Here is a 27,473-nt window from a genome sequence, read left to right as displayed (position 1 = left end):
AGTGTTTGCAGACGGCTAATAACAAGGCACAGTACTACATGTTAACTAGTATGGTCGACACTCTCAAGACAAAAATGGAGAATGTCAAGACGGCCTACGAAAGCATGGATCAACTCCAAGACATGTTCGAGGCAAAGGTTGTGCATACTCGTTTTGAGGCCACCAAGAAGTATGCCAATGCTCGGATGGCACCATCTAAGCATGTTTGTGATCACCTTATCAAGATGATGAACTACTTTCAGGAAGCTAAACTGCATGGAGCTACGATAGATGAGGAAACTCAAGTCAACTTAATCCTCAACAATCTCTCTCCAGCTTTCCTACTGTTCACCACAAACTATGTGTTGAATAAACTTGATTATGGTCTGACGCAACCCATGAACGAGCTTCAGACTTTTGAGTCTATCATGGGTGGACCGAGTAAGGGAGGTGAAAAGAAGACTACTGGTGCTGCTGCTGATCCAGCTAAGGCTGAAACTAACCTAGCTTTATTTTCGAAAGCTGGAAACAAGAAGAATGGTGGACATAATACCAAACCCAAGCCTGAAAAGGCTACAAAGACGAGTGCGCAACCAGATGCACAGATGCCTTAGGGGAAGAAAAAGAAGAACAAGAAAGGTAAAGGTAAATGCTTTCACTGCAATGAGAAGGGGCATTGGAAACAAGATTGCCCCAAGTTTCCAGCAGTGAAAAACAAAGGTAATGATTATAGTTCATTTATCTTAGAAACATGTGTTTTAGAGAATGATAAATTTGTTTGGATTATCAATTCTGAATCTACTAACCATGTTTGTAATTCTTTACAACTTCTTGAATCATGGGAGGAGGTGAACGAAGGGGGCTTAAAGCTTAGAGTTGGGAACAGAGCATTCGTTGCGGTCCAAACTAGAGGAAGAGCTCGCCTGAAGTTCAGAAATAAATGTTTAATTTTAAATGATGTATTTTTTATTCCGGATTATAGTAGAAATTTAATTTCAGTTTCCATGTCCCAATCAGAATAATTTGTTATGACTTTAACAAGTTCAAATATATCTATTTCTTTCAATGGATCACAATTGTGTATTGCATGTTTGGAAAATGGGCTTTATATTCTGCGACCTGATGAACCCATCGAGTTTAATAATGAATTATTCAAAGTAGCTAAACCTAGGACCGATAAACGTCAAAACACCGATAACGATAACATGATATATTTATGGCATTTGAGACTAGGTCATATTGGCTATGATAGGATTCAAAGACTTACAAAGGATGGGCCTTTGAGGGAACTCACCTTAGGTGAATTACCTGTCTGTGAATCATGTCTAGAAGGCAAACTGACCAAGCGTCCATTCTCTGGAAAAGGTGATAGGGCCAAAGAACCACTTGGAATAGTACATTTAGATGTTTGTGGACCTCTGAATGTGAAAGACGGGGGTGGTTTTGAGCATTTCGTCACTTTCATTGATGATTACTCTAGATACTCATGTCCTTACCTAATGCATAGGAAATCAGAAACATTTTCAAAGTTTCAGGAATTCCTAGTATGGCTTAGAACCAATTAGATAAAATGTTAAAGATCTTATGATATGATAGGGATGGAGAATATTTGGATATGAAGTTCCAAGATCATTTAACTGAACTTGGGATTTTATCTCAACTTACCGCCCCGGGTACTCTACAACAAAATGGTGTAGGGGAACGCCAGAAGAGAACTTTATTGGAAATGGTTAGATGTATGCTTAGTTACTCAACTATACCAACTTCATTCTGGGACATGCAATTGAAACTGCAAACGACATTCTAAATGTTGTGCCATCCAAATCAATCCCCAAAATACATTTAGAACGCTGGAATGTTCGTGAACCTAGTTTACGCCATTATAGAATCTGGGGGTGTCCCGCCCATGTCCTGAGGAGAAAAGAAGGAAAACTAGAACCGCGAACTGAATTTTTGCATGTTTGTTGGCTATCCTAAAGGAACTCGGGGTGGAATTTTCTATAGTCATTCAGAAAAGAAAGTGTTTACTTCCATGAATGCTACTTTTCTGGAAAATGACTATGTCCAAAACTTCAAACCGTGCAACAAAGTAGTTTTAGAGGAGATGGTTGAAGAATTGACTCCAACCAATGTTCCATCTGTTGGGAATACTTATACAGGATCTTATTTATTTTCAGGCAAATCATATATTAAACAAACTAATATAAGAAAATATAGAACATGTTTCTATAATCGAATTTAAATAGAGATAAAGATATAAACACTTACATTATATGCAACAGAATGAATAAGTCATTCCTTCAGTTTCTCTAACCCTTGTATCCTTTCTATCGCAGGGTATCACCAAGAAACTCAATAGATCTTCAGATTTCTTCACATTCTTCCATAGTATCCTTAGAATCACCTAGACAACAGTGGGCAATTCTCAACACATGAGATAGATATAGATAGCATAAAGGAAGAGAATATAGAGGCTTAGAAAATGACTTTCGTTGTAGAGAAAGTCTAAAACCCTAAAGTATCAAAACCAGATCTTCTGATCATCTGTTTTCAACTCTCACTTAGTATTCCTTTTAAAGGCTCAATTAGGTCACTTATTTAATTAAAAAATAAATTAAATAATAGGTAATATCAGCCCTTAGGTAGAAATTATCACGGGCTTTAGGCTCGTGAAATTTCCCATTTAATAAGTCTGGTTGACTTAAATTCAAGACCCGTATTATATTCTATTGATTAATTAATTAAATCCTTTATCAAATTAATTATTTATAATTTCAACCTTGATTTAAACTTATTTATTAATTTAGATACCAATTTGTCTTAAATAATAATTTTGCCCTAAAATCTCTTTTCTTCTCTAAATTGCATAACTCTGTGAAATTATCAAAAATTAACTGGTCAACTTTGATAATTCTAATTGATGATTAAATCAATTAATTGAGACTATCTAGATGATTTTATCCAAGATACTGTGGGGACCATGGGCCTATGAAATCAAGCTCCAATAAGTTATCATAAATTTAACAAATAAATTTACTAACTTATTAATTCCTCGTGACTCCACTAAAGATCGGAATTGCACTCTTGAATTCATAGAACGCTCTATAAGCAACATAGATACATTATTAGTTATCTATTGTTACAACCATAATTATCACCCAATCCTCTATAAATAATCTACAATGAGATGAGACTAAAATATCGTTTTACCCCTCATTGTATTTTATCCTTAAATCACTTAGTAACTTGTAAATGATATTTCAGTAAACTAATATTAATTACTGAAATGAAATCTCTATCATTTAGCACCTCGAACCAAACTAAAAGGAAACCATCATTTTACTTCTTCATCAGAAGCTATAGATGTTCATATCTATGATTAACACTCCCACTCAATTATATTTCCGAGTTCCCAAGATGTAAGTATGGGCTAGTTTGTAGGGTAAGTTGTTAACGAACAAGTCAAAGAACTCAAATAATACAATCAGTTAGAATACTCACCACTCAGAATTAAGATTGAATTGTCCTATGGTCAACTATATGATATGACTAGAATAGATTATAACGGCATGTCTTCTTATCTTATCTACTGTCAATATCGGTCCTGTCTGATGTAACAAATACATCCGATCTTATCTACTTTGCTAATGTCTTGGAAAGAATATAACACTGCAATATGTAAGTAGATCATATCGTAGATTGGAAAGTCAATGTAAATCCTGTGCACTAACTAATCTTAGGACTAACTTATTTTTGAGCATATAATCATATATTAATATTCCACTGTGATCACTATAAATATGATTAGCTATATGCTCAGGATTTTATAGAACTTTATATTAAACAAATAAACATGAAAATAAAACATGTGAGCAAAGTGATTGACCAAGCCAAAAATGATTTCTATTCTTTTATTGATAATAAAATGAGATTACAAAGAAATTGAGTTTTAATTAGGGCATAAAACCCCAACAAACTCCAACTTGCACTAATTGAAACTAATTCCTTAATTATACTAATCCCATTTCCTTGATATGCTTATCAAATGTAGCTTCTGGTAATGTCTTTGTAAACAGATCTGCAAGATTGTCTTCAGATACAATCTTCATAACCTTCACATCTCCCCTGGCCACATATTCTCGAATTATGTGATACTTCTTTTCTGTATGCTTACTCCTCTTATGACTTCGAGGTTCTTTTGAGTTGGCTATCGCTCTTGTGTTGTCGCAAAACAACACAAGCAGTTTATCCATATCTGGAATAACACCAAGATCTCAATAGAACTTCTTTAGCCAGACTATTTCCTTAGCTGCTTTAGATGCAGCTATGTACTCAGCCTCCATGGTGGAATCTGAGATCACAGACTGCTTTACGCTTCTCCATATCACAGGTCATCCCCCAAGAGTAAACACCATCCCAGAAGTAGACTTCTTGTCATCGACATCAGTCTGAAAGTCTGAATTGGTGTAGCCTACAGGGTTCAGAACACTACCCTTGTAGACTAACATATAATCCCTAGTCTGCCTTAAATACTTCTGAATATGCTTAACTGTTATCCAATTTTCCTGTCCTGGGTTTGACTGATACCTAATCACTAATCCTACTGCTTAGTAGATATTTGGTCTAGTACACAACATAGCATACATCAAACTTTCAACTATCGTAACGCCCTGGATAGCTAAGGCCGTTACACTGTGTATTTTAAACGGTGCTAGACTCGCCAAACGAATCATTTGGCCATAATCATGTAACTAAACGTGATTAACGGTCTAAGGTTAAAAATTTTGGTCAAAAAGGAATAACCATTTCATTAAAAATATTCATGTTCATACATGGGATCCCAGCATAACATTTAAAAGGTATATTACAATTCAAAAGTTACAACCAGCTAACCTAAGCAGCAAAATAGGGTTTAACCCTAGTTCCTTTGAGAAACCCCCAACCGTGGTGGTCGAGTAGTCGCATATGTACACATCGCCACCGAAGCTCTCCAACTCATGGTTGGTCCAGCTTCCCTTTCCCCTTAACTGCACCACATAGCACCCATGAGCCAAGGCTCAGCAAGAAAACTTAACACATGCTCATAAGCAGTCAATAATATATCATAGAATCATAATAAGCATGCCTAGCAGTAATAACCCTACTCATTCATGCGTTCTATGCAAATAAGTGACTACACTGTCACACAGGGGCCCGCTGCCCTAGCTAGGTGACTAATAAGTCATACTGGGGTCATGAATAATAAGTCATCTCGGGGCCCATTGCCTTATCCTCTGTGTAACCATCCTTAGAGCTGGCCCCCCTTCTCCATGGAAGATTTAATTGTTAAGGCCCATTTACCTGAGTTGGACTTAATTGTAATAAGGTAGTTTTTAGCAGAAAGATGGACCTAATAGACAATAGTACAATAGGCTAAGTTTTAACCTCTACTTGTTTGTTTGTCTTAGCTTTTATAAGTTTCTCTTTTGGGGAAACAGAAAAGAAACATGGAGCAGGAACCAAGAAGATCTAAAAGACTAAATAACCAAGAAAAAGGACAGAGAAGAGGCCGAGGAAGGGGAAGAGGGCGAGGAAGAGGAGTAACGGCCACCCCTATATATGAAGAATTTCTAACAGCCCTGGGAGTGCCAAAAGCACCCAATGTAGCGGAATAACCGGTAGCTGCTACTGCTCTAGAAAACTTGGAAAGAGAAAATGCCCGTCTTAGGGCAGAGCTAAGGAGAAGAGAAGAAGAATTCCAAATAAATCAAGGACAAAAACAACAACAAGTGGCACAATAAGTCATTTCCCTAGCACAATTACTACAGTTGGTAGAACCTCGCTACGAGGCAGTGTATGAACGCTTCAGGAAGTAGCAACCGCCAAACTTCGATGGCGGATCAGACCCAATAGAAGCAAAAGAATGGATTTTCTCGGTAGAATCCATTTTAGAACATATGCGATTGGGGAACAAAGACTGAATGTCGTGTGCTTCGAGTTTACTCAAGAAAGACCCCCACATCTGGTAGGATATAGTGAACCAGACTCGAGATGTGAACGTTATGACATGGAACGAGTTTATCCAAGTGTTCAACAATAAGTATTACAGTTCCGCAATTCTAGCCACAAGGGTGGAGGAATTCGTCGTGCTTACTCAAGGGAATTCGACTATGACGGAGTGCGCCAGAAAATTTGACCGACTGGCCAAGTTCGCAGCTGAAACGGTACCTACTGAGACACTAAGAATTCAAGGATTCATAAAAGGATTGAAGCCAATGATAGCCCGAGACGTGAAGCTACTTCAGGGAGTAACCACATACGCAGAAATGTTAGAAATAGCCTTGGAAGCCGAACAGTCAGAGGATAGAATCTGAAAAGAAGGTGCGACTAGAAGGAACGCTAAAAAGAACAAAAATGAACAAAACGACCACAAAAGGAAACATGATGGTGGTCAAAACCAGAAGACTTATAAAAAAGGAAAGACTACGTCGGAAGGCAATGGAAACAAAAAGCCTTACGTAGAATATCCCCAATGCCAAATCTGCAAAACAAAGCATTCAGGAGAATGTCGATATAAGACAAAAGGCTGCTTCAATTGTGGAGAAGAGGGAAATCTTAAGACAGATTGCCCAAAATTAAGAAACCATAAGAAGGATGAGAAACTAGTAACAGCCAGAGTTTTTGCTCTTACAAGAGGTGAGGCGGAAACTAGCAATACAATAGTATCAGGTTAGATCACTATCTCTAGCAAACCATGTAATGTTTTATTTAATTTAGGAGCTACCCATTCTTTTGTCTCTATGAATGTGATTGATAGCTTAGATAAACCATGCAAACTTTTTAGAGATAAGTTTGTCACGAAGTTACCCTTGGGGGAAAGAATGTTATCTGGTGGAGGGGTGCGTAGCGTTGTAGTTAGAATCGAAGGAAGAGAGTTACCAGTAGATTTGATCGAGTTAGACCTTAAGGATTATGATGTAAGATTAGGCATGGACTGGTTAGCAAAACATAGGGCAACGATAGACTCTAAGGGTATGATAGTCAACTTTCAAATAGACGGCGGGGAAGAGTTCACCTTCAAAGGAGAAGTGTAACGTCCTAAATTACCTAATAAGGCTTAGGGCCTTGATTAGGGGGTCAGGATGGAAAATTATGGAAGTTATGTGCTTATGTGATATATATGGGTGTTATTATATGATTATGTGAGTTATATTATGATATGACTTGATAGGCACATTAAGGTGTATTAAATATGCATGTGGGCCTGCTTCTTATCAGAAGGGAAATTTTCGTAATTTGACCCGTTATGGATATTGTTGACGCGGTTTTTTGCCAATAGTGTATTAAGAAATAAAAAGGTAGATTAGTTCTTAGTAATAAACCGTAATGAAAAATGAAATGGATTCACAAGAACACAAATCTTTTATGTGGTTCAGTGGTTAAAATCCACCTAGTCCACGAGTCTATATTATTGTTGTTTTTCTCTCTATTTTGGTAGAGTTTCATTATTACAGAATAATGGTCCCCTTCCCTGTCCTACATTCCCAGTATTTATAAGGGAATTCCATAGATAGGTTTGGGTAACCGTGTGAGTCAATCATGCATATACATATTTATTACATTTAATACATATATTTCCCATTTTATAATGGGATATGATTTGATCATACAGTAAATGTTCTCCTAATATCTGGGACATTAATTATGACAGCCTGGTCATAAATAAACGTATAAGAGGACCCGAGTCTCTGGGGATCCGCGAATGAGCAATATATCTGAATTATCACGAGCTGAATATCTCCTCCAAGCTCGTACTTCGACTGCCGTTTGAATATTATAAGCTCGCGCTTCACAACTTTCGTGTCTGTAGCTCGGGTTAAACCTAGGACGCCTAATACCACACGTGTCCACATATAACTGGAGTTGTCTATGTGGATAAAGCAGATATCATTCCCTTGGTTATTTCTCTATATATTTATTTGTTAGCTATACTCGAGCTAAGTGAATGAACTCGGGCTAAAATTAGGGTATGACATTTGCCCCCCAAGATCCTGCTTGTGTATGACGTCGTCATTTCCTGACCTACACAGTAGGGGCTTTTAGACTTCTGTTACGTAAAACCATGCTTGCCCACTACTCGAGTATTGGACACGTGGTGTACTGCTATTGGCGTCTGTTCGGGTTTCGAGGACTGCAATAATTGTCTTGTCACCTTTTTGCCGCCGTTTTGTCTATTTAACCTTGGCCCTTGGATCTTGAACAAACTCAATTGCATGGCCTGGATCAACCTACACAATTTACGTATAAAAGGGATGGCCAAGTTTCAGACTTCGCCACCTTTCATTTAAAAAAATTCCTCTTCCGCACTTTCGAACCTCTCTTCTTTTCTAGAAATCCCCGAAAATCGCTCACTGCACCCAGTTGCTCAGAAGTGTTCCAAGAACTTCCGTTCGCAAAGTCTACATATCACCGTCGAAGAACACACTGTAAGTATCTCATTCTTTGGTTTTAAGAATTTGTTTTTTTTAAAGAATAAAATAAAAGACTTTTGTTCTTCACCATGTTCATCTGTAATCTTCACTGTAGTCACTGTTAGACTATTTCTAAATGTTTTTAGGGAATAGGTTTCGACTTAGGTTCAACGGGTGAGTCCAAAAAAAAAAAAAAAAGCTCTAGAAATAAGACATTCATAAAACTGGGAAATTTCTGGGTAAATCTGGGTAATTTTAATGGTGAATTAATTTAGAGAATACCCATTCGGGATAAAGGAAACGAAGGGTTTTTAGGTTTCAAACAAGATAGCTTAGAGGCTACATTTCTTGGGTGGTTTTGTACTAAACCGCCTCCCAAGGTAAGTAGTGGTTTGCCAGTCTGACACACAGATCCCTAAATATCAGGGGTCTATTATGAAACTGAGGCGCATAACTTAGGGTATCCCGTGGCATCACGCGATGGGGTTGAGGCTAACCTCAGCTCATATAACAAAAGTAAACCATTCCCCCCTTCTTATCCTCGCGTCATAGACCTTAAATCCTCTTAGGTTGCCTACAAACTAGGTCGTTCTGCTTGTTAGGCGATCTGATGGCTCCTCAAAAGAAAATCGCCTCAAAGAAGAATGCATCAAGCTCGTCCACTCAATAGAAGAACAAGGGAAGGAGATCGCCCCAGAGTCTCCCATCCCGCACTTCGGTCTGGTGGTGGAGAATGAGCTGGTGGTTGACCCAAATGCCTACTTCGAGGCTGAACATATCATATTGAATATCACGACCCAAGGGAGGGTGAAAAAAATCATGCTGAGCCACAACATAGAAGTCGGGACTGGAACTCTCCTGGCTAGACCTACGTTCGAAGGGGAACGGAGATGCTCCCCTCTCCAAGATGACTTTGCGGCTTGGAGTGATGAGCATCTGAAGGCTGGAGCCTTTCTTCTCTTGGGCCAATACTTCGCAGACTTTTTAAATTATGTGAAGTTGGCTCCCTTTCAGCTCCCCCCAAATTCTTATAGACTTTTGGCGGGGCTGAAGTATTTATCTTTGAAGCATAAGGGGGAGGTCCCCACCCTGGTAGATATACTATACTTTTTCTGCCTCAAAGCTAGCTCGGAGAAGAAAGGGCGAGGTGACAGGCTCTATTATCTCACAAGGTTTCCCAACTCTGCCCCCGTCATCGAGATTCCCAGCCATCCCAACGACTACAAAGACTTGCTCTTTATGTCAAATGGATTTCGGAATTGTGAACACTGATACTTCAACCATCCTCGTAAGTTCCTTACTTTTGTGACTTTAGCTTGTGACATTTTATTCCTTTCAAGATATTTCTTTTGTACACGTCTTAGCTTAATTTGTTTCTAGTGCAGCCATATTTGCGAGGACAGGAAAGTTCGTGGCCCTCGAGGGTCAATACGAGAAATTGTCTGGGCTTCCACCCAGTCAAAAGGACTACCACCAGGTCGTGAATGACGTCACGATGCTGGCGTGCAAGTTGATCGGCGAAGGTCAAACGTTGGCCTTAAGGTCCCAGGCTACCTTTCCTGTGACCCGCAAGCCTCTCTCCTCTCAAGATGAGGGCTTGCCAGCCACTGAGAGCGAGGAGGAAGAAGAGGACGAGGTGCCTCTTGTGAGGAAAAGACGGACTCCCGAGGCTGTCCGGGGACCTGATTTGTACCGAGCTGCATCAGGGGCAGCAGCCGACCCCTCCAGCCAAGGTAACCCATACCCCTATAGGGAATTAGATAGGGTTGTTGCCAATTTTAGGTTAGTTCGATTTAACCCAAATCAGCTCGTCCATCATCATCCTCATAACCCTGATCGTAATGTAACCCTTCTCCAATGCGTAGACCACCTAGTTGTACGCCACGACCATAGTTACCCTAAGGGCACAGTTGTTATTGACAACACTTTAAACTTTAGATCCACCATTTTTTAGGAGTATCGAACTAATTGTAGGACCTGGTCTTCTCTGATCCAGGGTGCATTTGGCCCTAGATTTAGACAATACGTAGATGAATCCAGCCCTGAGGAAGAACCTGAGCCTGAACCCCTTAGGATCCCAGATATATTAACCGTAGACTCTACCTCTCCTCCATTAATTCCAAGGCTGGAGGTCGTGCCTATCCCAGTCAAAACACCCGTGCTGGTGATAATAGACTCCTCCCCCAGCTCGGAGGGTAGGATCTTTGTTTTCTCTACCCTTGTATATGTTTTTGACAACTTTATTTGTGAACTAACTCCTTTTTGTTCTTTTCAGGCGAAGAGATGGAACAACCCGGAGTTGCTGACCTCCGAACTGCTTTCCATACTCTAAAAACTGGCTTGGGCCCCGCCGTAAATAGGCTCAGGATCTTGAAGAAAACCCCCCATGCAGCGGGCAATACCTCAAGATCCCCTGCCAAGGGGAAAGACACGAGCTCAACTCGAGAATCAGTTCCGGTGAGTTCTGTTACATTAGGGTTCCCCCTCCTCCTCCTCCACCTCGATTCACGCCTCCTTAGGCCTAAGTAATACAAGCTGAGCCTCCAGCCCCCACCGTCCCAGCCCTGACTATTCGAATACCAGTAGATCCCCAAGATTTGGAAAATATTCCTGAAGCTTTTCGGGGTATCATTTAAGAGGGCGAGCCATATGGTGAGGCACACCTATAGGGCCAGCTCGAGGGATCTAAGGACCATCAAGGAGCGGAGCTCAGAGAATGTCATACAATCAGCTATGGGAATGAACCTTACCGTAAGATATCCTTCCTTGGTGACATTTTCCTTCTTATTATGATCAAGGGTATATCTCTTATTAGTTTTGTTGTTTGGCAGTCTGTCCTAGCCCAGTATCGTAGCATAGCCCAGACTAGGGCTAGAAATGATGAGCTCTGGGCTGAACTAAACGCTGCCAACACTGCCTTGACAGCAGCTCAAGAGGGCGAGCAGGTCGCCAAAGCTGCCTTGGCGGCTGCTCAAAAGAGTGAGCATGATGCCATGGCTGCTCTCGCCTCGTCCCAGGAAAACGATCAAGCTGCGAAGACTGCCTTGTCTGCTCTCCAAGCTCAAACTGTACAACTTCAGGCCAAGGTTGACGGAGCCAAAGCAAAGTTGATTGAGGCCGAGGCCGCAGTCAAAGAAGAAAAGGCAGCCTCATTGTCTTCCATGGAAGAGATGTTATACTAGTGTTGGGCCTTCAACCCGGATGGGAACTTCTCTTTCATAGGGGCTGAGCTGTGGGATCTGTACCTAGCAAGATTCAAGGCTCGGCTCTTGTAGGAGCCGTCAGAGACTAGTGAGGCTTCCAGAGCATCTGAGGGAGATGGTGAGGAGGTCACAAGCTGGGCGAACTGGTGGAGCTCAATGATAGCTTTTTTGTATTTATCTGTAATTGTTTAACAGTTTTTTTTTTAAACAATTGCCTTCGGGCTCAGTTCGAGGTTTTTCTCCTCAGGATAATTTGCCTACTTTATTTCAATATATATCTAACTTTTTGATCCATTTATCTCTTCTTTATCTCTCATGTTTATGAATCTTTAGACTTGTACATTCGAGATTTTAGGAATCAATTTCTAGATCGGGATAGAATTTATCGAGCATGGTTATATCCAAGTTTTGTGTGGTGATTTGTATCATACCTGGTAAAAGTCAGGCCTTGAACCTGGTTATATCCGGGGTTCTTAATTTATCTAAATTTAGTTCGTGCTAGATTTATTGATAACACAAGCTTTAAAAAGCCCTTGATATTAAAATTTTTTCCCAACTTTCCAAGTTTCGGACCTGGTTGCGTCCAAGGTTTTAAATGATTTAAACTTAGTTCGTGTTAGGCTAATCGATAACTCGAGCTTTAACAAGCCCTTGATATTAAACAATTTTACCAACTTTCTAAGTTTCTAAATTTTGGACCTAGTTATGTCCAAGATTATAAATAATTTCAACTTAGTTTGCGCTAGGTTAATTGAAAACTCAAGCTCTTAGAAAGTTGTCGAATAATCAATTTTTCCAAGCCTCTAAGTTTTGGACCTGGTTGTATCTAGGGATTTTAATGATTTAAACTTACCATCCAATCACGGGTTATATGCCCCCCAAGTAATCAGAATGTAGAAACTTTCTTGGTTGCTTTTACAAAACTAGAACACGAACTCATACTATCTTAAAGATGATTTAAAAATCCACCTATTATTTAATAAAATAGCTTTTATAAATAAGCCTTACATTGATGCTGGTTCTACTGATAATATTTTTTCAAATGTAGGGCATTCCAGGTCCGTGGGACTACTTCCCCATTCAGTCGAGATATCTTAAAAGTTCCTTCTCGCAAAACCTCAATGACCTGATATGGTCCCTCCCAATTCGGGCCTAAAACACCATCCTTGGGATCTTTATTTGCTAGAAATACCCTTCAAAGAACCAGGTCGCCCAATCCAAATCTACACGTCTTAACTTTAGAATTAAAATATCGAGTGATTTTTTGTTGATAATGGGCCAGCTGTAACTGTGAATCTTCTCGTTTTTCTTCAATAAGATTGAGGGATGCGTTAAGTAGTCCCTCATTCTGCTCCTGGTTGAATGTCCTTTTCCTATGAGTGGCTACCATGGCTTTGACTAGAAGGATGACCTTGCTTCCAAAAGTTAAGGAAAAAGGAGTATGTCCCGTGGAGGTTCTGTGAGAAGTTCGGTATGCCCAAAGTACTTGTGGGAGTTGTTCGGGCCATAATCCTTTGGCCTCGTCTAACCTCTTCTTCAGGCTCACCTTTAGGGTTTTGTTCACAGCCTCGACCTATCCATTGGCCTGCGAATACGCTACTGAGGAGAAACTCTTAAAAATGTTGTATTTTTCACAAAAGTCAGTGAAGAGATCACCGTCGAATTGTGTCCCATTGTCTGACACGATATTTTTAGGAAGCCTAAATCGACATATAATAATCTTCACCATGAAGTCTAGGATTCTCTTTGAAGTGATGGTTGCCAGTGGTTCGGCTTCTAACCACTTCGTGAAATAGTCGATCGCCACCACTGTGTAACGAACTCCTCCCTTTCCCATAGGTAGGGACCCGATTAGGTCGATTCCCCATACCGCGAATGGCCACGGGATGAGATCATCATTAACCCAACTAGAGCAGCTCAGACAATTATGGCGAAACGTTGGTATTTTTCGCACTTCTGGACATACGAGATTGAATCTTTTGTTAGAGTGGGCCAAAAATAGCCCTGCCTCAGTATTTTCAGTGCTAGGTTTTGCCCCCCAGCTTGATCTCCACAAAAGCCTTCGTGCTTTTCTTGCAAAATGGTTTTAGCTTCCTCGGGCAGAACACATCGTAGGAGAGGCAATGAATGACCATGTCGGTACAATGTCCCATCCACTATCACATACCTCGGAGCTTGATATAGTATTTTTCTTGCATCCTTTCTATCCTCAGGTAGCCTTCCTATTGTGAGGTATTCCATTATGGGAGTCATCCTGGTTGGTCTTGTGTCGATCATTTTGACTTCTACCATTTCTGCTACACTCGGATTCTCCAAGAATTCCATTGGCACTACATTCAATGTCTCAGCTTCTTTGGTGGTGGCAAGCCTTGCCAAATCGTCAGCATTAGAGTTTTTCTTGCGAGGTATCTATTCAACAGTACTGTACTCAAATTCAGATAGCTCTCCCTTCACCTTAGCTAGGACGGCCGCTATCTTGGTACCTCGAGCATGATATTCTCCCAACACCTGATTAATCACAAGCTGAGAATCACTATAGCATTGGATAACTTTTTCCTTGAGCTCCCTTGCCACTCTCAGCCCAGCTAGTAAAACCTCATATCCAGCTTCGTTGTTGGATGCTTCTGTTAGGAAACTTATAAAGGAACTTTATTTATCTTCATGTAGATCTAATATTAAACAAATTAATATGAGATAACCTAGAACATATTTCTAAAATTGAATTCAAAGAGAAACAAAGATAAGAATACTTACAATATACGCAGCAGAATGAAAGAGCCATTCCTTCAGTTTCTCTAACTCTTGTATCCTTTCTGTCGCAGAGTATTATCAAGAAACAGAATTGTTCTTCTAATTTCTTCACAGTCTTCCAATGTATCCTTAGAATCACCTAGACTAGAGTGGGAAATTCTCAACACATGAGATAGATACAGAGAAAAGAAGAAGAAATAACAAAGAGGCTTAGAAAAGGACTTGTGTTTAGAGAGAATCTAAAACTATCAGAAAATTTGACTTATGACTAGTCAAACTTGTATGTCGTCTATCTTGACTTCTCTCTAAGCACTCCTTTTATAGACTCAATTAGGCCATTTAATTTAATTAAAAAATCAATAAAATAATAGCCAATATGAAGCCCTAGGTCGAAATTACCATGGGCTTTAGGCTCGTGAAATTTCCCATTTGATTATAAGCCCATTGGACTTAAAATCAAGGCATGTATTATTTTTTATTGATTTAATAAATTAAATAATTATTTAAATCCTTTATCAAATTAATTATTTATAATTTGAACCTTTAATTTAGATACCAATTTATCTTAATTAATAAATCTGTCGTAATTTCTCTTTTCTTCTCAAAATTACATAACTCTGTGAAACTATCCAAAATTGACCTGGTCAACTTTGATAATTCTAATTGGTAATTAAATCAATTAATTGAGACTATCTAGATGATTTTATCAAAGGTAAAATGTGGACCATGGACCTATGAAATCAAGCTCCAATAAGTTATCATAAATCTAACAAATAAATTTACTAACTTATTAGTTCCTCGTGACTCTACTATAGACTCGGAATTGTACTCTTGAATTCATAGAATGCTCTACAACAAATATAGATACGCTATTAATTTTCCATTGTTACAACCATAATTGTCACTCAATCCTCTATAGAAGGTCTACAATGAGATGGGGCTAACATATCGTTTTACCCCTCATTGTATTTTATCCTTAAAGCACTTAGTTCGTTCTAAATGATATTTCAGTAAACTAATTTAATTATTGAAATGAGATCTCTATCATTTAACACCTTGAACCAAACTAAAAGGAAACCATCATTTCACTTCTTCATCAGAAGCTATAGATGTTCATATCTATGATTGACACTCCCACTCAATTATACTATCGAGTTCCCAAGATGTAAGTATGGGCTAGTCCGTAGGGTAAGCTGGTAACGAACAAGTCAAAGAACTCAAATAATACAATCAGTTAGAATACTAACCACTTTGAATTGAGATTGAATTGACCTATGGTCAACTATATGATATGAGTAGAATAGATAATAATGGTATGTTTACTTATCTTATCAACTGTCAATATCGGTCCAATCCGATGTAACAAATACATCTGATCTTATCTACTTTTCTAATGTTCTGGAAAGAATATAACACTGTGATGTATAAGTAGATCATATCGTAGATTATCAAGTCAGTGTAAATCCTGTGCACTGACTAATCTTGGGACTAACTTATTTTGAACATATAATCATATTTATATTCCACTGTGATTACGTCACTATAAATACGATTAGCAATATGCTCATAATTTAATAGAAGTTTATATTAAACAAATAATCATGAAAATAAAACATGTGAGCAAAGTGATTGACCAAGTCAAAAAATGATTTCTATTCTTTTATTGATAATAAAATGAGATTACATAGTATTTGGGTTATAATTAGGGCATAAAACCCCAACAAACTCCCACTTGCACTAATTGAAACTAATGCCTTAATTATACTAATCTCATTTCCTTGATATGCTTATCAAATGTCGCTTCTGGTAGTGTCTTTGTAAATTGATCCCCAAGATTGTCTTTAGTTGCAATCATCATAACCTTCACATCTCCCTTGGCCACATATTCTCGAATAATGTGATACTTCCTTTCTATATTGTCACAAAACAACACAAGTGGTTTATCCATTTCTGAAATAACACCAAGATCTGAATAGAACTTCTTTAGCCAGACTATTTCCTTAGCTGCTTCTGACGCGGCTATGTACTCAGCCTCCATGGTGGAATCTAAGATTGCAGACTGCTTTATGCTTCTCCAAATCACAGCTCCACCCCCAAGAGTAAAAACCATTCCAGAAGTAGACTTCCTGTCATCGACATTAGTCTTAAAATCTGAATCAGTGTAGCCTACAGGGTTCAGAACACCACCCTTGTAGACTAACATATAATCCCTAGTCCGCCTTAAATACTTCAGGATATGCTTAACTGCTATCCAATGTTCCGGTCCTGGGTTTGACTGATACCTGCTCACTACTCCCACTACATAGCAGATATCTGGTCTAGTACACAACATGGCATACATCAGACTTCCAACTGCAAATGCGTAAGGAAATTTTCTCATTGCATCTTCCTCTTCAGGAGTCTGGGGAGACTGCTTCTTTGAAAGATGAATTCCATGGCGGGACGGTAGACGCCCTTTCTTGGAATTTTTCATTGAGAAACATTCAAGCACTTTATCTATGTAAGATGCTTGAGATAGAGCTAAAAGTTTGTTCTTTCTATCCCTGATTGTCTAGATTCCTAGAACATGACTTGCTTCACAAGAATCCTTCATCTGGAATTGAGTGCTTAGCCAATTCTTCACATCTGATAATTTCTTAACATTATTTCCAATGAGTAAGATATCATCTACATAAAGACCCAGGAATACCACTATTTGATTTGCCTTCAGTTGGTAAACACAGGACTCATCAATATTATTTAATCAAACCTAAGATTCTAGGAACGAGAAGCTTGCTTAAGTCCATAGATGGACCTATTCAACTTGCAAATTTTTCCTTCTTGTCCAGCTACTTTAAATCCTTCTGGCTGATCCATATAAATGACTTCGTCAAGCTTTCCATTAAGAAAAGTTGTCTTGACGTCCATTTTCCAGATCTCATAGTCGAGAGCGGCTGCTATGGATAGGAGGATGCAAATGGATTTGAGCATGGCTACCGGACTAAAAGTTTCCTCATAGTCCATGCCTTCTCTTTGGGTATAACACTTTGCCACTAATCGAGCTTTATAAGTCTCGATATTTCCATCAACACCTCGTTTCTTCTTGTAGATCCACTTGCAGCCAATGGCCCGAAAGTCACTAGGTGCTTCCACAAGATCCCAGATGGAATTTGAGTACATAGACTCCATTTCCTATTTTATGGCTTCAAGCCATAGTTCCTTTTCAGGGCTAGCCATTGCCTGTTTGAAAGACAAAGGATCATCATCACTAGTGTCACCAAAAACCATATTAGTTTCACCATCCAAACCATAACAAACTGGGTTCCTAGAAACCCTCCCACTACGACGAGGCTCTGTGACTGTTTGTTCAGGAACTGTGGTACTATCTTCATTTAAATCGACTTGGGTCGTTTGGACATGAAGAGTGGGAATTTCATCATCAACTTGTGTTGATGACTATGAAACATTGGTTGGAGTCAATTCTTTAACCATCTCCTCTAAAACTACTTTGTTGCGAGGTTTGAAGTTTTGGACATAGTCATTTTCCAGAAAAGTAGCATTCGTAGAAGTAAACACTTTCTTTTCTGAATGACTATAGAAAACTCCACCCTGAGTACCTTTAGGATAGCCAAAAAACATGCAAACTTCAGTTTGCGGTTCTAGCTTTCCCTCCTTTTTCCGCAGGACGTGGGCGGGTCACTCCCATATTCTATAATGGCGTAAGCTAGGTTCACGACCATTCCAGCATTCTAAAGGTGTTTTGGGGATTGATTTAGATGACTCGACATTGATAATGTCATTCGGGGTTTCAATTGCATGTCCCCAGAACGAAGTTGGTAGAGTTGAGTAACTAAGCATGCATCTAACCATTTCCAATAAAGTTCTATTCCGGCGTTCCGCTACACTATTTTGTTGTGGAGTACTTGGGGCAGTAAGTTGTGATAAAATCCCAAGTTCAGTTAAATGATCTTGGAACTGCATATCCAAATATTCTCCACCCCTATCAGATCACAAGATCTTTAACGTTTTACCTAATTGGATATGAGCCATTGCTAGGAATTCTTGAAACTTTGAAAATGTTTATGATTTCCTATGAATTAGGTAAAGATATGAGTATCTAGAGTAATTGTCAATGAAAGTGACAAAATACTCAAAACCACCCTGGCTAGTATATTCAAAGGTCCACAAACATCTGAATGACAAGTCCAAGTGTTTCTTTGGCCCTATCACCCTTTTAAGAGAATGGACGCTTGGTCAGTTTGCCTTCAAGACAAGATTCACAGACAGGTAATTCACCTAAGGTGAGTTCCCTCAAAGGCCCATCCTTTGTAAGTCTTTGAATCCTATCATAGCCAATGTGACCTAGTCTCAAGTGCCATAAATATGTCACATTATTGTTATCAGTCTTTTAAGGTTTATTGGTCCTAGGTTTAGCTACTTTGAATAAATCATTGTTAAGAGCGAGGGGTTCGTTAGGTCGCAGAATATAAAACCCGTTTTCCAAACATGCAATACATAATCATGATCCATTGAAAGAAATAGATATTAGAACTTGTGAAAGTCATAACAAATTGTTCTAATTGCAACATGGAAACTGAAATTAAATTTATACTAAAATCCAGAATAAAAAATACATCATTTAAAATTAAAAATTTATTTCTGAACTTCAGACGAGCTCTTCCTCTAGCTTGGACCGCAACGAACGCTCCATTCCCAACTCTAAGCTTTAAGCCGCCTTCGTTCACTTCCTCCCACGATTCAAGAAGCTGTAAAGAGTTGCAAACATGGTTGGTAGATCCAGAATCAATAATCCAAACGGATTTATCATTCTCTAAAGCACATGTTTCTAAGATAAATGAACTATAATCATTACCTTTGTTTTTCGTTGCTAGAAACTTGGGGCAATCCTGTTTCCAATGCCCCTTCTCTTTGCAGTGAAAACACTTTCCTTTACCTTTCTTGTTTTTCTTGTTCTTCATTTAGGCATCTGTGCACTTGGTTGTGCACTCGTCTTTGCAGGCTTGGGGTTGTTGTTGTGTCCACCTTTCCTCTTGTTTCCAGCTTTCGAAGACAAAGCTGGGTTAGCAACAACATCAGTAGTCTTATTTTCACCTCCTTTACTAGGTCCACCCATGACAGTTTCAATAATTTGAAGCTCGTTCATGAGCTACGTTAGACCATAGTTGAGTTGATCACGAACGTGCAGATACGGTGCCATCCGAGAATTTACGGTGCTATCACGAACGTGCGGAGACAGTGCTATCCAAGCATTTATGGTGCCATAACGAGCATTGACGGTGCCATCATGAACGTGTGGACACGGTGCTCATTCTAAGGTTTCCTCAATCATGACGAAATCGGAGTTGTCACCAATCAATTCTATGTTGATATTCTTCTTCCAAATAAGGAAGCTTTCTCCAGGGAATTTCTCCATTGAAAGTTGAGAAGGATGGGAGTAGACATAGACACTACTTAGCTTAAAACTACAAATTATCAATAAAATAGAAATCAATCACATTTTCTCAATAAAACTTCTATTCACACAAACTTCAAGAAATAACACAACATATACCAAAATATGTAAGATATGAGAAAAAAATACCAAGAACAATCATATCTCCATTTCTTTAGGTTTTTAACTAATCTATGATATCCTTGTCCTGGTTGGCGAGATTAAAAAAATATCACTAGTTAAATAGAGTTGTAAACTCATTTAATAATGGACACCACTATTAACAACCTACTATTCGATCAAAATAATAAAAAAAAAAACAAAATCTCTTATTTTATGAGCTAGACCCACGATTTCGATAATCATAGATTTAGTCCTAGTAGTCACCGTAGGGGTGATTCTACTAGAATTTGAATTATAATTATCTATCTTTCGAAATCTAACCTTGTCAAAATAACTAATGAACACCTTCCGTAGGGGGATGAATCAAAACGCCTTGAGGCCCCATTAAGTTATTGACTATGTTAAACCAACAGTGGAGATCGAATAAAATTATTAAAATAAGCTCATTATTAAATTAAAATAGTGTTTTTTATTATTTATTTTTAGAAAATTAATGACTATGGTTTTCCAAAAAATTGTAAGATTAGAATTTTTAAAACCAAAGTCCTATAATTTCCTATTAATTCTAAAGTGTCACAACATTGAAACAAATTCAATTAATTTATAATTAATTTGTTGCTAATCAATATTTAGGTTTAACTAATATAATGAACCTATATAATTAAGTCCAACTCAAGTAAATGGGCCTTAAGAATTGGGCTTGCATGGAGGAGGGCTGGGTCCAGTATGCCGTTCCCACTACAAAGGCCCCCTATCTTCCATACAAGGTCCAAAAGACAGGAATTTAAACATTCGTTTTATTAATTGATTAGGCCTACTATAGTCATGCAAAGCAAATGAGCCTTCACAAGTGGAATCACCCACAAGAGAGGAATTTAAACTTTACATTTTCTAATAGCCCCAAATAAAACCTATCATTTTATTTGGCAAAATCCATATATCTAATAAATATATGGGCCACTATATGCATCTAAGCCCAATTGCAAAAATACCACATATAGTGCAAACAGACATGTTATAATTGGATGGGCCTAATCATGTTACTATATGAGCAATTCTATGAATTTATGCAAAAATACCACAATTTATTTCATTTGCAAAAATACCCTAATTAATTATCTAGAATTTATCAAAAAATTCATATTAATTAAATTTTTACAAAAAATAAGTTAATTTAAATGAAATTTATCAACAATTAACAATAGTTAATTTAAATTTTATTTATCAACAATCAATTTGGTTTTAGGTTAATTTGAAAAAAAATATATTAATTTAATTTAAATAGGATTTATCAACAATTAACCAAAATTAATTTAAATCCCATTTATTAAAAAAATATTTTACTAATTGGCTGAAAAAAAATTATATTTTTCAAAAGTTAACCAAATTTAAATTTTAAAATCAATATCTTAATTGTTTTCAAAAATATTTTGTGTTGTTACAACTATAGCTAATATTTTAACCATTTTAAAAAAAATAAAATATTAATAATTATAACAACCCTAAAATATCTTAAAACAGTTAATCAAATTCAAATATACATAAAAATATCTAACTAACAATATTCAAATTTCAAATAATTTAAATATTAAAAACTATCGAATAAAAATATATTTATATTTTCAAATAAAGATTTATTAAAAAAATCAAGAATTTAAATGAAAATATCTTAAATATCTGATGTCATAATTATAATATTTTAATATATTAAAATATTTAAAATTAAGTTGTTAGTCTATTTTTAAATTTGAATTTGAATCTTTGTAGAAAATATCTAATTATTTAAATCTCAGCTAACAAAAATATCTTATTTTAAAAAAAAAATTTAATACAAAAACAAATCTGATATTTTTGGCTTTGATTATAAATAATTTATTTCCACAAATTTTATTTTTCTTTAATTTAAAAAAGAAAAAATTTTAATTTGGCTGGGTTGGGCACGCGGTGCGAGCGTGTGCGCGCTGGTGCGTGCAGTGCGCATGCGGGTGCGTGCAGTGTGCATGCGTGTGCATGCACGCATGGCAGCCATTGCAAAAAAAATTCAAAAACTATTTTGAGCAATTTTTCAAACCAAAACAATTTTCTAATTAATTTTTAACATGTTTTTACACAAAATAAAGCATATATAAATATTAATAGCATAGAAAACACAACAAAATAACCTAAAAATTGCTAATAATCATATAAAATAAATATGTTTCATAAAAACATGAAAAACCATCCAATTATTCAAACACATCAAATAATCCAATTTTTAACATGTTCATGCATGAAAATAAAGATTATCAAAGGCTCTGAGGCCAGTTGTTAGGAAACTTATACACAATCTTTATTTATTTTCATGTAGATCTAATATTAAACAAATTAATATGAGATAACCTAGAACATGTGTTCTAAAATTGAATTCAAAGAGAAACAAAGATAAGAATACTTACAGTATACGCAGCGGAATGAAAGAGTCCTTCCTTCAGTTTCTCTAACTCTTGTATCCTTTCTGTCACAGAGTATTATCAAGAAACTGAACCGCTCTTCTAATTTCTTCACAGTCTTCCAATGTATCCTTAGAATCACCTAGACTAGAGTGGGAAATTCTCAACACATGAGATAGATACAGAGAGAAGAAGAGAAAATAACAAAGAGGCTTAGAAAATGACTTGTGTTTAGAGAGAATCTAAAACTATCAGAAAATCTGACTTGTGACTTGTCAAATTTGTCTGTCGTCTGTCTTGACTTCTCTCTAAGCACTCCTTTCATAGACTCAATTAGGTCATTTAATTTAATTAAAAAATCAATAAAATAATAGACAATTTGAAGCCCTAGGTCGAAATTATCATTGGCTTTAGGCCTGTAAAATTTCTCATTTGATTATAAACTCATTGGACTTAAAATCAAGGCATGTACTATTTTCTATTGATTTAATTAAATAAATAACTATTTAAATCATTTATCAAATTAATTATTTATAATTTGAACCTTGATTTAAACTTCTTTATTAATTTAGATACCAATTTATCTTAATTAATAAATATGCCGTAATTTCTCTTTTCTTCTCAAAATTACATAACTATGTGAAACTATCCAAAATTGACATAGTCAACTTTGATAATTCTAATTGATAATTAAATCGATTAATTGAGACTATCTAGATGATTTTATCCAGGGTACAATGAGGACCATGGGCCTATGAAATCAAGCTCCAAAAAGTTATCATAAATCTAACAAATAAATTTACTAACTTATTAATTCTTCGTGACTCTACTATAGACTCGAAATTGCACTCTTGAATTCATAGAACGCTCTATAACAAATATAGATACGCTATTAATTTTTCATTGTTACAACCATAATTGTCACTCAATCCTCTATAGACGGTCTACAATGAGATGGGACTAAAATACCATTTTACCCCTCATTGTATTTTATCCGTAGAACACTTAGTTCCTTGTAAATGATATTTCAGTAAATTAATTTAATTACTGAAATGAGATCTCTATCATTTAACACCTTGAACCAAACTAAAAGGAAACCATCATTTCACTTCTTCATCAGAAGCTATAGATGTTCATATCTATGATTAACACTCCAACTCAATTATACTACCGAGTTCCCAAGATGTAAGTATGGGCTAGTCCGTAGGGTAAGCTGGTAGCGAACAAGTCAAAGAACTCAAATAATACAACCAGTTAGAATAATAACCACTCTGGATTGAGATTGAATTTACCTATAGTCAACTATATGATATGACTAGAATAGATAATAACGGTATGTTTACTTATCTTATCAACTGTCAATATCGGTCCAGTCCGATGTAACAAATACATCCGATCTTATATACTTTGCTAATGTTCTGGAAAGAATATAACACTGTGATGTGTAAGTAGATCATATCATAGATTAGCAAGTCAGTGTAAATCCTATGCACTGACTAATCTAGGGACTAACTTATTTTGAATATATAATCATATTTATATTCCACTGTGATTATGTCACTATAAAAACAATTAGCTATATGCCCAAGATTTAATAGAAGTTTATATTAAACAAATAATCATGAAAATAAAACATGTGAGCAAAGTGATTGACCAAGTCAAAAAATGATTTCTATTCTTTTATTGATAGTAAAATTTGATTACAAAGAATTTGGGTTTTAATTAGGGCATAAAACCCCAACAGCTTCAAATCTGAATCTTAGAGCTGTATGGAATCGATGCCCTTCCAGGGAGATTAAGATGATCCCTGCTCCCGATCCGTTCTCGTTCGATGATCCATCCACGAAGATTTTCCATAATTCCTGCACCGGTTCCTTCAAGAGCTCCTCCTGAAATCTGGTGCATTCAGCCACAAAATCAGCAAGGACCTGACTTTTGATTGAGGTCCGTGGCATGTACAGTATCTCGAACTGGCTAAGTTCGATAGCCCATTTTAACAGACGTCCCGTGTAACGCCCTGGATATCCAAGACCGTTACACTGTGTGTTTATAAAGGTGCAAGACTTGCTAATCAAGTCATTTAGTTAGAAACGTGTTACTGAAACTACAGTTGAACTAGGGTTAAAAGATTTTGGGTCACAAAAGTTTCATTTAGTCATAATCAAACATTTTTACATGGGATCCCAAAGGTAGCAATGTTAAAAGAGAGTTTACAAAATTTTAGGATTAAAATACAGTCACTAGCCACTCTAAGGGCAAAACAGACAATTAGGTTCTTCTCGTCCTGTACCACTCCTCGGCTGTGGTGGCCGATCAGCTGACTATGTACATTCAGCCCCAAAGCTCTCCATCTCAGAACTGGTCTACTTTGCCCTTACCTTTACCTGCACCACGTAGCACCCGTTAGCCAAGGCCCAGCAAGAAAACACAATAACAGAGCATAATCATCTAACAAAACAACCAGATAACTCATACAGTATAATCATGTACTCAACATTCCAAATATTCTCAATAATCAAATACTCAGCATACCAAGTTTATCATTTCATACTAATAATCAATTCACATATGATAACTAGGGTCAACGCCCTTAGGCCGCACCCTCTATTTATCCCACTAACTCAGGCCCGCTTAAATCGTGCTCAGTGATTATTAAGCTGTCTTCAGCTACCAGTGGCCGAGCCGCGCCCTGTCCGCAAATTTTGATTACGACACTCTTAAGTCGTTTATCACATGTCCCATGTCATAATACCATCTATGACATTATACATACATAGGGAGCTCTTAGTCCCAACACAAACACATAACCGGGTGCAATTTTCTTACCTTTAGATTCCGATAGCTTTGTTCAATTCAACCCTCAAGCACGATCCCGTCCGAGCCCTAGCGTACACCTAGTCACGGTCATAAGTTAGAACCATACCAAACTTCAAATCCAAAACCTAGCCTCGAGACCAATCCTGAGCCCTCGGGAAGTTCTAATTCCATCAAACGGGGTGGTGGAATAAAACCCCGAGCCCCCGGGCAAAAACCCTAAGGAATATCCCAAAAACCCTCTTCTGGAAACAGGGTAGCGCTACAGCGCCATAAAGAGGGTGCTATAGCGCTTTAAACAGAGCCAACAGGCGCCCAGACCACAAGGCCTAGCGCTGTAGCGCCCAAAGGCTAGCACTACAACGCTAGTCACAACACAGCCAACCCTGTTTTTTCTTCCTTCGATTTTCCCCGAGCCAAACCTTTCCAAAACTCTTCCAAACTTCAACCAATCAAAGCAAGCCTACCAACATCTCCAACTCACCCCAAATGACCTAACCATATGAAATTCAATCACATGCACCCCAAAATTCAAAAATCACCATGGCTGAGCTTAGAGCTCAAAAACTCAACAGAAAACAACTAAAACCTCAGTACTTTAGAGATAGAATTTCATACCTTAAATGGAGATTCTCAACCTAGATTATCCATAGTGTCCTTTCAGCCTCAAGCCCTTCATTTCCTCAAGCTTATCCTCCTTGTTTCCATCCAAAACTCAAGTTAGAAAATCATCTCAGCCAAAACCAGAAACACAAGAGCAGAACCTAGAAACTTACCTCAGTTGGATTCCTACTCCCTGCTGAATTCTCAAACTTGATCAAGGTCTCAAGTACATAGCCTTAGCCAAGTGCTCCTCTGAATTTTAGTTCCAAAAGACCCCAAGAATTGAAGAAAGAACCCCAAACCGTGAGAGAGAGACTTCTATTTCTTTTTCCTTCTTTCCTTTCTTTTCTCCAGACTTCTACTACTTTCTACACATCCCACTAAGCCATAAAGCAGCATGACCCTTATCTCTGATTTTAAACACTAAAAGACCAAACTGCCCTCCCATTTAAAACTAAGCTTTTAAACCTCCTAAGGGCATTTTAGTCATTACACCCAATTCCCGCTAATTCCTAGAATGTCTCTAATATGTATCGCTTACTTCCCGACACCTAACTAAACACCAATTATATTCCTCAATATCAAAATAGACTCCAATATATTTCCTAAATCCCAAGAAATACCCCTAGGCTCGCCCCGAGCTGGGTATAAATCCCCGCCGTGACTTTTTCGCTAAACCGCTCACTAGGATCGCCTCGAGTCACAAGCTACAAATATATCTACATAATAATGTGGTCTCAACAATTTATCACAGTTATTTACATTTATGCCCTCAACGGGAAAAAATTACGAATATGCCCTTCTAACCTAATCAGGGCCTACATGCATACTAATACACATAGTCATGCTTCACAGATATCCAAATAATCATATAACATGCTTTTAATAATTTAAATCACATATAATCCAGTTACGCCCTCCCGACACACTAATCAAGGCCCTTAAGCCCTAATAGTAAATTTGGGTCGTTACATCCCGACGTTTCAGGTTTTTGCAACACCTGCCTTAAAGGTTGGTCAATCATGATGTTGATTGAATGGGACTGAAAATATGGTCGGAGCTTCCTGGAAGCCAATATCATATGGAATGCCAGCTTCTCTATCAGTGGGTACCGTGACTCAGCTTCGAGAAGTCTCTTACTTATATAATATATTGGTTTTTGACCGCGGTCTTCTTCTCAAACTAACACGACACTGACTGCATTTTCTATCACAGCAAAATAAAGGAACAGAGGTTCTCTAGACATAGGCTTAGATAACACTGGGGGCTCGGCCAGGTGCATTTTTAGGTCGAGTAATGCCTATTTGCATTCCTCAGTCCATTCAAATTTCTTGTGTTCCCCTGATCAAGTTGTAAAATGGGAGGCACTTATCAGTAGATTTTAAAATAAAATGATTTAAAGCTGCCACCTTTTCAGTCAGGCTTTGAACTTCTCTAAGCGACCTGGGTGAGGGCATTTCTACAGGCGAGCTGATTTTCTCGGGATTTTCCTCTATTCCCCTCGTGTTGACTATGAAACCAAGAAATTTTCCTGACGCCACTCCGAATGTGCACTTATGAGGATTCAGCTTCATGTCATACCTCCTTAAGATTTCAAAACATTCTTTTAGATCGGATACATGGTTATCGATAGTCTTGGATTTGACAAGCATATCATCAACATACACTTCCATATTTCTCCCGATCTGAT

General features: G+C 37.6%; 1 protein-coding gene across 1 annotated transcript; it reads left to right on the top strand.

Moving 5' to 3' along the window:
• The first annotated feature begins 407 nt into the window (after positions 1–407).
• On the top strand, positions 408–11,611 carry LOC133796043 (uncharacterized). Its single transcript, XM_062233523.1, has 3 exons — positions 408–564; positions 10,705–10,886; positions 11,261–11,611. Exons 1-3 carry the CDS (start codon positions 408–410, stop codon positions 11,609–11,611), a joined length of 690 nt encoding a protein of 229 aa, XP_062089507.1.
• Positions 11,612–27,473: the final 15,862 nt, after the last annotated feature.

Source organism: Humulus lupulus, chromosome 8 (genome assembly GCF_963169125.1).
Source record: "Humulus lupulus chromosome 8, drHumLupu1.1, whole genome shotgun sequence".
In the NCBI taxonomy this organism is placed as follows: Eukaryota; Viridiplantae; Streptophyta; class Magnoliopsida; order Rosales; family Cannabaceae; genus Humulus; species Humulus lupulus.
The sequence above is the reverse complement of the archived record's forward strand: the minus strand, read 5'-3'. Positions and strand labels throughout refer to the sequence as shown.